Consider the following 15,464-nt stretch of genomic DNA (forward strand, 5'->3'; position numbering starts at 1 on the left):
AACTTCAGTCCCAGGGATCCAATGGCCTCTTTTGATTTCCACCAGGCATACATGTGATGTATGCGAAATACCCATATATGTATAATAAGAAAACAAACCTCCGCCTCCTTCTCCAGGGCACTAGATTTGCCCAGCCTCACATCTGCCACAGGAGATGCTAAAATGATAGGTGCCTGAGCAAAGAGACGTCTAGACAGGTTTATATTTCTTGTTTTTTCTTCCTAGGCTGGTAATGGAACTATAGGGGAAGCTTGGCTACACTTCGAGGTGAGTAGTGCCACCTAGTGGAAGCAGAGTGAACCACGCCAGCAAGGACGCTACCAAGAACTGGGTATTTCATTTGCTGGGGCTTTTGTTGTTGAGCAGAATCTGGAAATCAATGGAGGCTACCCAAACGAGGACAAATGGGCTGTTTACTCAGTGTAGGCTGCAGAGAGGAAGCCAGCGCCATTGTGGGCAGAGACTTGAACTCAAGTGGAGACAAACACCTGTGGGAACAGGTGTTGCTGGGCCAGTGGTGAAGGAAGAGGTTTTGTTCTAGCTTCATTTCTGTGGCTGTGATAAGACATCCTGATGACAAACAATTTAGGGGAGGAATGGGTTATTTCTGGTTTATAAATTTGCTTATTTAAAAAAATTTTTTTTGAGACAGAGTCTCACTACATAGCTCTGGCTGTCCTGAAACTCACTATGTAGATCAGGCTGGCCCTGAACTCATAGAGATCCATCTGCTTCTGACTTCCAAGTGCTGAGATTAAAGGCGTGCACAACCATGTTTGACTGTTTGGGTTTACATTCTGAGTTACCGCCCATCATCGAGCAGAAGTCAAGGCAGGAACTCAAACAGCCCCGTCAGTCACATCACGTGAACTTGCTCTCCTCTGAGTTTTTCCTGTCTTACATAGTTCAGGATCTCCTGCCTAGGGAATGGCGCCACCCACAGTGGGCTGGGGCTTCCTGAGTCACAGACATGACTGCAGACCAGCCTGCTCTAGGCAGCCTTTCACTCTGGCTCTCTTTCTAAGTGATTCTAGCTCGTGTTGAGTTGACATTTAAAAACAGCCATCACAGCTATGCAGAAGTAGAAGGTTCTCATAGTTCGAGGTGGCAGCTGACTCCCAGCAACCTGAGTCTTCCCTACACAGCAGAAAAGATACACATACGAACACACAGACTGGGATAGCACACACAAGACCCACAGATTCAAACCAGACAAAATCCTAGCACTAAGACGGGAATGGACACAAAGTCCTACCTCTGACCAAGAAGCTATTTGCAGCTGATGCCTGCTTGGAAAGGGAAAATTGGTTTTCTGTAACAGAGTGTCACTGAATATATCAACCACATTTCAGAGCAGGCCCCATGTGCAGAAGCTGTTGGCCAACACAAAACACACTCTGTGCTTTTTGTTTTGTTTTGTTTTTTTGTTTTTTTTGAGACAGGGTTTCTCTGTGTAGCTTTGGGGCCTTTCCTGGAACTCACTCTGTAGCCTAGGCTGGCCTTGAACTCGCAGAGATCCGCCTGCCTCTGCCTCCTGAGTGCTGGGATTAAAGGCATGCGCCGCCACCGCCTGGCGACTCTGTGCTTTTTGTGCACCTTTTGTTTTGTTATATTTTTTTGGTCTTATAAGTTTTACTTTTTTAGTTTGTTTTTCTTTTTTTTCTTCTTTTTTTTGAAAGAGGGATGAATTAGAGAAGGAAGGAATGATGGATCAGTAGGAAGGTGGGAGAGGATCTGGATAGGTTGGGAGAGAGGAAAGAATATGATCAAAATATATTGTATGAAAAAAGTTTTTTAAATGAAAACTTCAAAAAATGAGCCATCATAGGCCTGTTATGTGACTGCCAGGCTGTCTGCAGCCAGTTCTGAGTCAGAAGTGGGGTAAAAGAAGGTACAGCTGACACTCCCAACAAGGTAAGCCTTCCTTGTTGTAAGCCTATAGATGTGGCAGGGGTCAGCCAGAGTTCCATGGTGAAATATGGTCTGGCCTTCATTTCATCTCCAAAGTAGCCCCGTTCTATGGTACCACCCTGTCTTCATTGCTTTCCCGGCCCTCGCTACACTGTGGAACAGCACTTATGTGCTCCCCCCCTCCCCTCCTCCCCTTCTACAGATGCACATTCTCCTGCATCTTTCCTAGGTTTACAGACACAGAAGCTGAGGGTGGGCTAGCCCTCCAGGTAGTTATGACAGACACTCGGGTTTGAGGTAGGTGCCATAGGCAAATTTCTAGGAGGCAACAAGGGCGCACCCACTCTCTCCTGGGAATTGGCTAAGATGTTATTTTACTTATTTTTGTAGGTAGGGTGAGGTGGGGGGGGATAGGGGCTTTAACAATAGCAAATTGGTGGTAGTAAGGCTCGTTAAGGAAGGGAAGGGCTCAGTTGCCTTTAGCCTACTGGCTATGGGTGGGATAGGACCTCTGTTGGTTTTTTCTGTGTCGAACACACAGATTGCAAGCCCAGTGCCACTTTGAGATCTTTGGCAGCAGTTAACTCTGCAGCTCACACACGATTGCGCCTGTATGATAATGAGTATTCAGAGACAGGTCATGCCTGGGGGGCACTCACCAACCTAAGACAGAGTGCCTGTGTGGCCTGGGCAGGCAGTCTCCATGATGGGTAAGGTGACCTGCTGACGTCCCACGCAACCTAAGTCAGAAGCTCATTTTTCAGTAAAAGGGGGACCTGTAGGGTCCTGGCCCCTGTTTTGGGTAACTGTTGCCTTGCTTTCGGACCTTGACCTTGATATCCTCCCTATGCTAATTCCCTGCCAGGTTCCACCCTCCTGAATGCTTAAGGGAAGTTCCTTGTCTGTGTATTCTGCATAATGAGCGTTAACAGCTTAGATGCAAGATTGTAAAACATCGGTAGCAAACTTCTGCCCTCCAGGGTTCTCCCATTGTGCTGTAAGCCTGTATTTAAGACCTTTTCCCTCCTTCAATAAACAGCATTTGGCATTAAAAAAAATAGCAAATTGGGAAACATTTATTATTTATTTGTTTTTGTTTGTTTATTTTCAGGCAGGGTCTCCTGTATCCACGTGAGCTTTGGACTTTGATTGAATGTGTGAACTACTCCACCTGGCAGGGCTTTGTTTATTTATTTACTTAGAGAGGGTTTCACTATGTAGCCTGGGCTGGCCTGGAACTCACTATGTAGACCAGGCTGGCCTTGAACTCACAAAGACCCATCTGTCTCTGCCTTCTGAGTGCTGAGATTAAAGCTGTTTGATGTGCCACCATGTATCCCTGGCTGGCCTAGAGCTCCCTATGCAGACCAGGCTGGCCTTGAACTCTTGTCTGCCTCTACCTCCCGGGTGCTGGCGTGCGTGCGTGCGTGCGTGCGTGCGTGCGTGCGTGCGTGCGTGCGTGTGTGTGTGTGTGTGTGTGTGTGTGTACCCTTAGAAGCCAGAAGGGGGCATTAGATTCCCTGGAATTGGAGTTACAGGGGCTTGAGAGTTGTTGTTAGATGTGGGTACTGGGAACCGAATTTAGGACGTCTGAAAGAACAATACACACTTTTAAAAACTGATGTTGTCTCTCCACTCTGCACCCCCAACCCCTGCCACTCCACCAAGTCCAAGGCTGTCTGACCTCCCTCTGGTTATTCCAGATTAAACACACGCGTGCGCGCACAAACATCCAAAGTCTTTCTTACTCTGGAGCTTTCTTCATTTGGCCTCTCTCCCAAGACCCTTATTTCTTCTCCAAAGTAGCCTGGTCCTATGGCACCACGGGCTCCTCATGGAGCCGTGGCCCTTGCTACACTTTTATTTATTTTCATCACATTTCTTTTATATGTGGGGGACACGACTTAAATAAAATGGTGACCTTCCACCGGGTGGGTTCCTCGGATAGAACTCAGTTGTTAGGCTTGACAGCAAGCACCGTTAGTCCACCGAGCTGTCTCATGTTCCTGTATAGACTTCCCCTACTCTCCCAGTAATTAACGGGTGAGACTAGGACGAATATGTCCACTCCCCAGAGTCCAGAATAATACCTAGTTTAATACAAATTAGAGAAAGACTGATTGGGCTCAATAAGTATTAGTCAAATGTATAAGTCATTCCCTAAGGTCTAAACACCACTGCTAAGTTTTTGCAGCCTGGGATTCAAGAATCCAGGACCCACACCCGACGGCTGAAAAGGTCGCCTTCCGCTGGACACACCTGCGATCCATTGTGCGGTTTAACATTTCTAGGGTTTAAACTACGAAGCTCCGAAAAGGAGAGGAAAAGGGGGTCACAGAGGGTGCTTCTGTGTTTTGTGCTAAATCCCTTCAGGGTCTCAGTGTGTCCCTTGCCCTGGTTCGTGCCGCGGCCCCTTTAAGGAGCGTGTCCCGGGCGGAGAGGGCGGAGCCAGGTGCCGGAAGTCGCCGGCGGCGCGGGCCCCGGTGCTGAGTGCTCTGCCTGGCTGGGGCTACCCACTGGGGCTGGTCCCCGGGTAGTTCGGGGTGTGTGCCCCGCCGCGTCCCGGGAGCCTCCCTGCGGCTCTCGGAGGCCCCGCCGTCCGCTGCAGGCCCCGAGTCCACCGCTCCACCCCTGGCGCTCGGTGGCACTCTGCGATCTGGCACCAGACAGCCCGCGCGCGTGCTGACCCCGCGTCACCCGGGGTCCCTGGTTCAGGTCGCCGCCCGCCCCGGGCCCGGCCTGGCTTAGGCGGCGGCGCTTGGAGGGGCGCGGGGGAGGGGGGGGTCGGCCCGACTTATCCTCGCCTCTCCCGGAGCATCTGCACAAATGGCTTCTCCTTAAGTAGAGGGCAAGCAGCCTAGGTCTGGGGGCCTGGGGAGGATGGTAACCCTCTGGCGTTTGTCCGTCAGGGTCTGCTTGTCACACTTAAGATGCTTTGAGTTCGGGAAGGAACTTGGCCTTTCCAGACCCCTGGGGTGCTCTCGCAATGCCAGGCTATGTTGGTTTCTGCTGGGTACTTTGCCCAAGTTTATCTCAGCCCATGGGAATGTTGGAGAGGGGGCGTCTGGCAGCTTGTGCCAACGAAAGACCCCCTGGAGTGACCTGGCTGAAAATGGACGGGTGGAAGTGGCCCAAGCAGGGCCTCTGGGCCGTGTCTTACTGTGTCTCCGCCTAGGGCTCCGCGCTGGCGTTCTCTTGGCGAAATTCTTCCCCCTCCTGGTCTTGTACCCTCTCACCTACCTGTCTCCTAGCCTCTCCACCCTCTGGCTCCACCTGCTTTTGAAAGCCACAGAAACCTCGGGTCCAACTTATATCAAATTGGGCCAATGGGCCGGCACCCGGCGCGATCTCTTTTCAGAGGCTTTCTGTGTCCAGTTCTCCAAGCTGCATGTCCAGGTGACCCCCCACCCTTGGGCCCACACGGAACGCGCACTCCAGCAGGCATTCGGGGAGGACTGGGGCAGCCTCCTCTTTTTTGATACCCAGGAACCCGTGGGTTCGGGTTGTGTGGCACAAGTGTACAAAGCATTCGCTAGCCCTGCTTTGCTGGAGGACAGACTCTGGAGACGTGGGGACCTCTCTGTCCCACAGCTGTCCTCAGGAGCCGGGGCAGTCGGGGTGCAGAGACAGCCCTTTGCGAAGGAATGGAAGAAGCCTTTAGAAAACCTTGCTGATGAAGCATTTCTAGAAAAGCTGCTGCTCCCTAAAACTGACCTTGTTAGGTCAGAAATGGGCACATCTCGGGTTCCTGGCCATCCACCTGCGTCAGATCACCTCATCCCAGTGGCAGTGAAAGTAAGTGCTCTCACAGCCTCGGTCTGGGGCGCCCCATCTTTGATCAACTTACCTTGCATGTCTTCGGTGAGCTATCCTGGTATAGGACCCAAGTCTAAACATGAAATATGAAATTCATTTATATTACACACGCCCTTTATACATGTAGACTACAGGTTATTTCTTGCAATATTTTTGGTGCACCTTTGTTATGACTTCAACCCATCCCCTGAGGTCAGATTGTGTTAGGTCAGTCCTTAAAAAGTTTTAGATTTGGGAGCATTTTCAGTTTTGGGTTTTGGATTAGGGCTGCTCAACCTGTATTGTTGTTAAAAGTAAGCTGTTTCATTTCTTTCTCTCCTCTCTCTCTCTTCCTCCCCCCCCCCCCTCTCATAGTGAGGATCGCACCTAGGGTGGAATAAAATTTAGTTCACACATGCTAGGCCTCTAAGCTATATTGTGACCCTTCAGTCTACTTTTTGTTTGGAGACAAGGCCTTGCTAAGTTAGTTTCCCAGGCAGGTCTTGAACCTATGATTCTTCTCTCCCAAATAGCAGGGATCACCAGTGCTACTAGGCCTCCAGGCCCAAGTTGTTTCCTCTTTCTTTCTTTCTTTCTTTCTTTCTTTCTTTCTTTCTTTCTTTCTTTCTTTCTTTCTTTCTTTCTTTCTTTCTTTCTTTCTTTCTTTCTTTCTTTCTTTCTTTCTTTTTCTTTCTTTCTTTCTTTCTTTCTTTCTTTCTTTCCTTCTCTCTCTCTCTCTCTCTCTCTCTCTCTCTCTCTCTCTCTCTCTCTCTCTCTCTCTCTTTCTTTCTGTGTGTGGTTTCTTTGGTAGAGTCTTACTCCATAGCTCCCTTGGTCGTCCTGGAGCTCACTAGGGTAGACCACAGAGATCTGCCTGCCTCTGCCTCCTGTGTGCTGGGATTCAAGGTGTATTCCTCCACAACAGGCCCTGGTTTCATTTCCTGACTTTAGGGAGTGGTGGCGTGAATAGTCTGAGGGAGGGAAAAAACAAAACAAACAAACAAACAAAAAACTTGGGTTTTGCTACTTCTGGGGAGGAGGGACCACTACCCAAGAGCATCCTTTGTTTTGAGGAGAGGCACTCTGGTTCTTTTGAAGGTGGGAGCCAATGCTTGCTCAGTAAAATGCTCTCTCCTGATTCTGTCTTGTCTCATGTTTCTTTCTGGCAGGTGTTACACCCTGGCTTGCTCACTCAGGTGTACATGGATTTGCAGCTGATGAAGATTGGCAGCCAAGCCCTGGGGCTTTTACCAGGAGTCAAGTGGCTTAGCTTGCCTGAGATTGTGGAGGAATTTGAGAAGCTCATGGTCCAACAGGTGACTCCTTCTCTCAGTTGTAAATAGCACCTACCATACTTCTTGCCATTAGCAGATGCTTATGAACAGGTGAATGGGTAGGTAATTTCCCAGCATGTCATGCAGGGCATGATCTATTAGTCAGGGTAGGTAATGCTAGCTGAGGAAACAAAAAATGGTCCAGTCCCAGCCGTTTTATATAGCTAGGCTATTTCTTGCCTATACTCAGGTGACCTGAGGGAGAGGGAGCTCTCCTTTTTTTTTTTTTTTTTTTTAAATAATTTATTTTTATTTTGTGTTCATTGGTGTTTCACCTGCATGTATGTCTGTGTGAGGGTGTCAGAAGGCCTGGAACTGGAGTTACAGACAGTTGTGAGCTGCCATGTAGGTGCTGGGAATTGAACCCGGGTCCTCTAGAAGAGCAGTCACTGCTCTCAACCACTGAGCCATCTCTCTAGCCCGGGAGCTCTCCTTTGGAGTGACTTTAGGACCCATTTTCTTTGTAAGATTGGCTCTGCCATCCCAACTGGAAAACCAGTGCTGCCTGTCACCACAGAGGCCAATGGAGAGAGACAAAAACTAACCCTTTACAGTTTTTTATTTTACATTGTATTTCTTCTTGTGTGGGTGTGTGAGATGGGTAGGCATGTGCATGCCATGGCATATGTATGTCAGAGGACACCTTTGAGCAGTTGTCTCCTTCCACAGGGTGGGTCCTTGAGCCTGGGGCTCCCATGGCAAGTGTTTTTGCCCAATGAGCCATTTTACTGGCTCAGAATTGAATCTTTAAATTGTGCTTTATTTAGCGAGCCTGTGGTTTGATGGTAATAGATTAACATCCTTTAAGAAACAAAATGACCCGCCTTCCATATTTTCTCCAGTTAGCAGGCTTTGTGGGCTGGGCTGGGAGTGGGGAAACAAAGGCAGCCATTCATTCCCGAGCTCAGGCTCGCCCCTCTCGTCACTCCGTTGGCTATAGTTTTGAGGCTTGTGCCTCTCTGGCGTTCGTCACTTGCACTCTTCCTGGTTCTCTGGATATCTGAGCTGGGGCAGTTCTAGAAACGCTGGCTGTGTAGTGTCCCCAGTTATCAACCTTGTGCTTCTCCGGGGACATCTGAGCAGAGGAGGCGGGCACAGCATCTCATAGCAAGCAGTTAACATGGTGTGCCGGTTACGCCATGACTAACTGGACAGAGAGATTCCTTTTTGCAATATAAAATGCAGGTATGTCTTGGGATACAGAACAAAAATGCCCTTATCTATCCCTCCTGTCCCCTATTACCATCTCCAACATAGTTGGTGTGGAATGGAGCTGACATGGAAGATGGGAGAGATTTTATGGCAGGCCAGGAAGTGGGAAATACCTCTTCCTTCCAGCCTGCCAACCAGAGCTTCATGGACCTCTGAGAGCACTTAGGAGGGAGATACAGGCTCTCTTTGTGCCTCAGGGAAAAATGAAACTAAGGGGTCATATTAACTCAGCAACCACCAGAGGCTGACCTCTAGGGCAAGAAGACTCATTCTCTTTGTTTTACTTTGTTTTTAGAGCTAATTGAATAAGACAAGGACCTACTCCCTGGTGGGGACCCTTGGGAGCATTTGTACAAGTAGCCAGACTTGGTAAACTTACATGAAGGTGTTTGGGCCTTCAAGTGGATATCTGCACTGGCTCCCTACTGGGTGGCTCAGGTATGGGCAGGGTTTCAGAAGCTTTGTGCCAAGACTTCATTTATATATTCTGGGTGAAGATTTTTAAGTTCCAGGCACACATTTTGATGTTTCAAAAATCATTTGGGTACCTGGTGTGGTAGCTCAGGCCTGTAATTCTAGCACTCAGGGGGCAGAGGCAGGCAGATGTCTGTAAGTTCAAGTCCAACTTAATCCAAGTGAGTTCCAGGCAGCTAGGTCCTATTTCAAAACACAAAAATGGACAATTTGGGCTGTTGGCATAAGTAGAGCGGCAGTGAATTTTACCAGCAGTTCCAAAGATGAAGCCTGGAGTCAAGAGAGACTGTGGTTATGGAATCTTCCCAGGGTAGAAGGGGCTAGGGTCTCGGGCCTTTTGTATAAGGATGTTACAGAGCTGCACTCTCAAGACCTAACCACTCTGCCAGGTCCTTCTCGCTTATATCATTACCTTGGAGGCTAGGATTTCAAATAGGAATTTGTGGGGAACTGAGAGGTATGTGTGGAGACCTACCAGAACAGAGTAGAGAGCTTTCTTTCTTTCCTTTTTTTCTCTTTCTTTCTCCCTTCCTTCCTTCCTTCCTTCCTTCCTTCCTTCCTTCCTTCCTTCCTTCCTTCCTTTCTTTTTTTTGTTTCTTTGAGACAGGGTTTCTCTGTGTAACAGTCCTAGCTGTCCTGGAACTAGCTCTGTAGACCAGGCTGGCCTTGAACTCACAGAGATCCGCCTGCCCCACCTCCTGAGTGCTGGGATTAAAGGTGTGCGCCACCACCGCCCAATGGGCTTGGCTTTCTATACTGGAGCATTGCCAGTTTGATGATAAGGCAATGAAAACGGAGCAAACAGCTTCTACTCCAACCACCGTCTCTTCATCTTGACTCTTGGCTTCGCCTCCCTCCTGAGCTTCAGCTCCCATTAAAAGCCCCACAGACCTCAGGGTCCCATCTCTTGAAACGACATCCCCGTATTTTACCCATTTGTTTGAGACCAGCCTCTCCGGCCAGCCCTGCCGGCAGGTGCAGCAGCACATTGCAGGCCTGGTGTGTGTGTCTACAAGTCTGCCTCAGTGCTCCTGTGTGCAGTCACGGCAGTTATTCCACACTCTCGGGATCAGGGGGTGTCAGGCGCTCTGTAGACTTGATGGGATGGGAGAGGACGGTAGGGAGCACCAAAGAGGTGCATCTAGAGAGAGGAGCAGGAGACCAGTCATGCCCCACCTGGACGTCATTCTAAAGAGCAGCAACTCAGGGCTGGAGAGCTGGCTCAGGGGCTAAGAGCACTGGTTAAGAGAGTTCTCTTGCAGAGAATTACCCACAGGCATCTTTGTGTAACTCCGGTTCCAGGGAACCTGACCGCTTCTTTTGACCTCTGTGGGCAACAGGCATGCATGTGGTGTACACACATGTGTGCACATAAAACACTTATACATGTAAAACAAACCTTATTTATTTGTTTGCTTATTTATTGTTTGTTTGTTTGTTTTTCAAGATAGGGTTTCTCTTTGTTGCCCTGGCTGTCCTGGAACTAGCTCTGTAGACCAGGCAGGCCTTGAACTCACAGAGATCTATCTGCCTCTACCTTCTACGTGCTGGGATTAAAGGTGTGCGCCAATTTTTTTTTTTTAAAAAGAGTGAGGATGACACCATTCACATGACATGGATATCAGGTAGATTAGGAGAAAAGTTGGGAAGTTTATTAAAAGTTGGAGCTGGGCGGTGGTGGCGCATGCCTTTAATCCCAGCGCTCGGAGGCAGAGCCAGGTGGATCTCTGTGAGTTCAAGGCCAGTGAGTTCCAGGAAAAACTCAAAGCTGCACAGAGAAACCCTGTCTCGAAAAACCAAAAAAAAAAGGGGGGGGTGTTGGGCATTCAACTATGGCAGTTGCTGCAATAGTTTGGAGGTTGAGGCCGTCCCTGTGTGGAAGTGGCTGTAGCACTGGGGCACTGAAAAGAGCTATGAGGTCAGATGGGCATCCATTGGCTGCTGTGAGGGCCCAAATCCTCCCAGGGGATCTGAGATCTGCCTTAGGGGAGTTCATGTGGACAGTGGATGTTTGCGCCTTCAGCGGCAGCTAGCTGGTGTGTCTTCTCCGAGGTTCCTGGTGGAGCCAGGGAAGCGGGTGAGGAGGAAGGAAGGGAACCTGCTGAGCTGGTTCTGGCCTCGTAGAGGTGCTTCCTGTGCACACTAGCTCTTCTTTCCTCCCCACTCTGCAGATAGACCTGCGCTATGAAGCTCGGAATCTGGAACACTTTCAGCACAACTTCCAGGACATGGCATCTGTGAAATTCCCCACCCCGATACACCCCCTCATCACTCGGGATATCCTGGTGGAGACATACGAGGTAAGGCTCTGGTTCCGCGTGTCACTCATGCTGAAGAGAGAGGATGTGCTTCCTGTCTGTCAACTGGAGAGGGTTGAGAAGGGTGGGGGCTTGCCCGGCACTGCAGAAAACCGTCCTCCCACACCACTGCCAGAGCCGGCCTCCCACACCCCTGCCAGAGCCTCCCGTCCTACCACACCCCTGCCAGAGCCATCCTCCCACACCCCTGCCAGAGCTGGCCTCCCACACCCCTGCCAGAGCAGTCAGTCTACCACACCCCTGCCAGAGCCGTCCTTCTTCCCACACCCCTGCCAGAGCCGTCCGTCCTCCCACACCCCTGCCAGAGCCGTCCGTCCTCCCACACCCCTGCCAGAGCCGTCCGTCCTCCCACACCCCTGCCAGAGCCGTCCGTCCTCCCCACACCCCTGCCAGAGCAGTCAGTCTACCACACCCCTGCCAGAGCCGTCCTTCTTCCCACACCCCTGCCAGAGCCGTCTGTCCTCCCACACCCCTGCCAGAGCCGTCCTTCCTCCCACACCCCTGCCAGAGCCGGCCTACCACACCCCTGCCAGAACGGCTCTGGGAGGAGCCGGAGGAAGAGACAGAGTGGAGTGAGCTGTGAGCTGGTCCCGAGAGCTGCAGGTAGCCTCAGACTTCTTAGAATTGAGAACTCACTCTGCCGTCTGATTAGCTGGGGACCTCATGGCACTGCCCAGGAGTAAGTGACACATTGAATGAAAACACATTTGACACAGGAAGTGCTGGGGCAAGCATTTGCCTTAGCTGTTCCCCAGACCTGTCTCATTAGGAAATGGTAATGAGCCGGGCGGTGGTGGCCCACGCCTTTAATCCCTGCACTTGGGAGGCAGAGGCAGGCGGATCTTTGTGAGTTTGAGGCCAGCCTGGACTACATAGCGAGTTCCAGGAAAGGCACTAAAACTACACAGAGAAATCCTCTCTCGAAAAACCAAAAAAACAAAAACAAACAAACAAACAAACAAACAAAAAAAAAAACAAGAAAAGGGTACTGTGACATCCAGAGACTTGTCTCCTAGCTGTGTGACTCTGAGGCTGGTCTTAGACCCTCTGGGCTGTTCTTTGTATGTGTGTTTGTGCTCCAGCTCAGCGGGCCGCCTTGACAGACTGAACCCAGCGGTGATTTGCTAGTCGCCCGTTCATTCTTCTGACTGTCCTTTCTTTCCCTTTTCCTGCTGGAGCTCCAGCTCAGGTCTCTGCTGGATGATTCTCTTCTTGTTTTAGTTTGTTTTGAGACAGTCTCACACACTCCAGGTTGGCCTCAAACTCTGACCTTAAACTCCTGTTCTTCCCGCCTCTGCTTCCCAGGGGCCAGGATTACCGGCTTGCACCACCATGCCTGGCGCTTGGCTCAGTCTCAGCATCTATCTGCTCCTGTCTCTTCCCAGGGCCTCAAGCATCTCTCTCCTCTTAGTTGCAGAGTTGATGGCTGTAAACTCTTGGGTATTTCTTTTGAGAAGTATATGAAGGAAATGTAAACATTCAAACCAGTGTGTTAGTGACAGATTTATAGGGGTTTTAGGATCAGCTTCTGGGGCATCTTGCGGTGGGGTGGCCAGCAGGTTAAAGCTGTCTCTCTGCTGTCTTTAAGGAGAGTGTCCCAGTGTCCAGCTACCAGCAGGCAGGAACTCCTGCCGACCTGAAGAGGGAGATTGCAAGGCTGGGGATCAACATGCTTTTGAAGATGGTGAGCTGGGGGCCCCGAATGTTGAGGTTCAGTGCATGGGCAGATTGCATAGGGGGAGTGGGGGGACCTAGCTGGGTGCCGAGGCTCAGTACACAAGCAGAACGTTTAAGGGAAGGTGCAGAGGGCTCTGCCGGGCATGGCCTGGGAGGGCCAGCCAAGAAGAGAGCTGCAGGTTGAGAACTTGAGCTGAGTGAAGCCCCTCCCCCCAAAGCTTCTGTGACCCAGAGCTTGCGCTGAGTTCTCCTCTGTGGTGTGCATTCTGTGTGCTGTGGGAAGAATGGTAAGCACACCGTTTAGACCAACAGCAGGTATGGTGTGTGTTAGATACGGCTTCATTCATTCATTCATTCATTCATTCGTTCTTCATTCATTCAGTATTTATGGAGTACCTGCTGTATGCCAAGTGCTGAATGAAGTGTTGGACTTACTTAAAAGCAGACCTGACTACAATGTTTACTGGGTAAACCAGCGGGAAAGAACCGCATGCCATTGAGGGCCCATGCTCAAGGATTAGCTTGAAGGGACCTTTTCTGGATCCAGGGCTTCACCTAGGAGGTGGCTCCACTTCATCCGGGATGGGGAGGCTGTGTCACCAACGTGAAGACAAATGGCAGGACTTGTCTAGAGACAGCAGCCTGTGCCAAGGGTGCGCCGCAGTGGGAGACGTGAAGGCACATTGCACAGAGTATCTCAGAGTCAGGATTAATCCATGGGCAACGGGCTCATCTGAGCTCTAGTCCCTTAAAAGATTCCATGTTTCATTATTACAACATTTGCTGAAGTACACACACACACACACACACACACACACACACACACACACGCACACACATGCACACACTTAAGTTGAGACAAGCTCTTTCTGTATAGCCTAGAGTGATTTGAAATTTATTATAGAGCCCAGGCTGACCTCAAACTCACATTAATCCTTCTTAAATAGTGGACTATTTAAGTACCAGGATTATAGGCCATCATGCCTGGCAAGTATACAGGTGTTAAGTATATTTTTTAATTTGCATATTTTTTAATTTGTTAAAATCTTTTAATTTTTAAAAGTTTGCCTGGTGCCCAGAAAGCCAGAAAAGGGCATTAAATAACCTGGAATTGGAGTTACAGATGGTTGTGAGCTGCTGAGTGGGTGCTGGGAATCTAGTCCAGGTCCTCTGGAAGAGCAGCCGGTACTCTTAATCACTGAGCCATCCCTGCAGCCCCAGATTTTTAATTTAAAAAAATTTTAGTGTGTTTGTGTATGTGTGACCCCGCACATGCCGCATGGTGTGCGCATGCGGGTCGAAGAACCACTTGTGGGAGCCAGTCCTCTGCCATCACGTAGACCCTGAGGGTCAACTCAAGTGGTCAGGCTTGGTGGCAAGCACCTTCATCCACTGAACCGTCTTACTGGCCCCTTAATGAATAAAAAAAAAAAAAAATCATTCTTGGGCTGGAGAGATGGCTCAGAGGTTAAGAGCACTGCTTGCTCTTCCAAAGGTCCTGAGTTCAATTCCCAGCAACCACATGGTGGCTCACAACCATCTGTAATGAGATCTGGCGCTCCCTTCTGGCCTGCAGGGATATGTGCAGACAGAATACTGTATACATAATAAATAAATAAATCTTTTTTTAAAAAAATCATCCTTTAATCCTGATGCAGGCAGTGGAAGACCGTGAGGCAGAGAGATAAGCTAGTCACGACAATGGTGACCTCGGGGTGGAGTTGGGTTGGAGGCGTGAGGTGAGGCAGGGAGGTGGAGGAGCCCAGAGGCAAATGGTGGTTTCTTTCTTTCTTTTTTGAGACAGGGTCTCATGTAGCTTGGCTTGAACTTGCTCTGTAGCTGAGGATGACTTTGGAACTACTGATCCTAATTTCTCCACCTCCCAAATGCTGGGAGGACAGGATTATGGCCCAAGTGTCCTGCCACACTGGACTGATGTTGATCCTGTAATCTATCTGGGTCTCTCTTGGAAGCCCTCAGTGAGCTTTTCTATCTCATGCCTGTACATCAGGATGAGGGGGATAAGTAGCAGGTACCTAGCCTCATCATCCTGTCTTCCACAAGGCTGTGGCAGGGGATCTCAGTGGTCTTTAACCACCAGGAAATGCCTGCTCTGTCTGGGGATGCACTTAGCTGTTAGAGCTGGGTCTGGGATGTGTCTGGAACCAGGTGATGTGCAGAAAAAGGCTATGGATGCCCCCAAACACTTAGGCATATAGGATAGTACTTGGCATCCCCAACAATGAATTGAGAAGCCTGCGAGTCGAGAGCTGAGGTTATCTACTGCTGGGGGGCAGAGGAGACAGGGAGGTTTGAAATTGCTGCTTTGGTTCTGAGAAAGAACTCTGGGAGTGTGGAAAGGTGCACAGTCAGTCAAAGCCACACTGACTCTTGAGTCACCGGAGGCACGGGTGGTCTACCCAGGTGGCTTGGAGCAGAGTTGACCTGGTGTTGTCTGAATCCAGATGTTAGTTCGGTCACCTACTACCTGGGGACAGGGAGGGACAGCGGGGCAGGCAGGACCTTGAATCTCGGCCCTTGAGAGGTGAGGCAGGCAGATCTCTCCCAGGTTGAAGGCCAGGCTGGGCTACCCGAGACCCTGTGTCGTCACGAAGTGAAAACCCAAACCAAACAGAACCAGCCCTTGACTTGGCTTAGCCCTGCACAAACTCTTGTTTGAGAACATCTAGCAGCAAGGGCTTTGTGGAATGTCCACCCCTTCGGCTTGTCACTGGCAGCCAGC

At 50.0% G+C, this 15,464-nt stretch overlaps 1 protein-coding gene across 1 annotated transcript; it reads left to right on the forward strand.

The window, feature by feature from the left end:
- The first annotated feature begins 4,372 nt into the window (after positions 1–4,372).
- On the forward strand, positions 4,373–13,024 carry LOC119087590 (uncharacterized aarF domain-containing protein kinase 2-like). The gene is made up of 4 exons (XM_037203629.1): positions 4,373–5,706; positions 6,876–7,022; positions 10,898–11,026; positions 12,633–13,024. Exons 1-4 carry the CDS (start codon positions 4,792–4,794, stop codon positions 12,903–12,905), a joined length of 1,464 nt encoding a protein of 487 aa, XP_037059524.1. The 5' UTR covers positions 4,373–4,791; the 3' UTR covers positions 12,906–13,024.
- Positions 13,025–15,464: the final 2,440 nt, after the last annotated feature.

The sequence above is a fragment of the Peromyscus leucopus genome, chromosome 3, assembly GCF_004664715.2.
Source record: "Peromyscus leucopus breed LL Stock chromosome 3, UCI_PerLeu_2.1, whole genome shotgun sequence".
Taxonomy (NCBI): Eukaryota; Metazoa; Chordata; class Mammalia; order Rodentia; family Cricetidae; genus Peromyscus; species Peromyscus leucopus.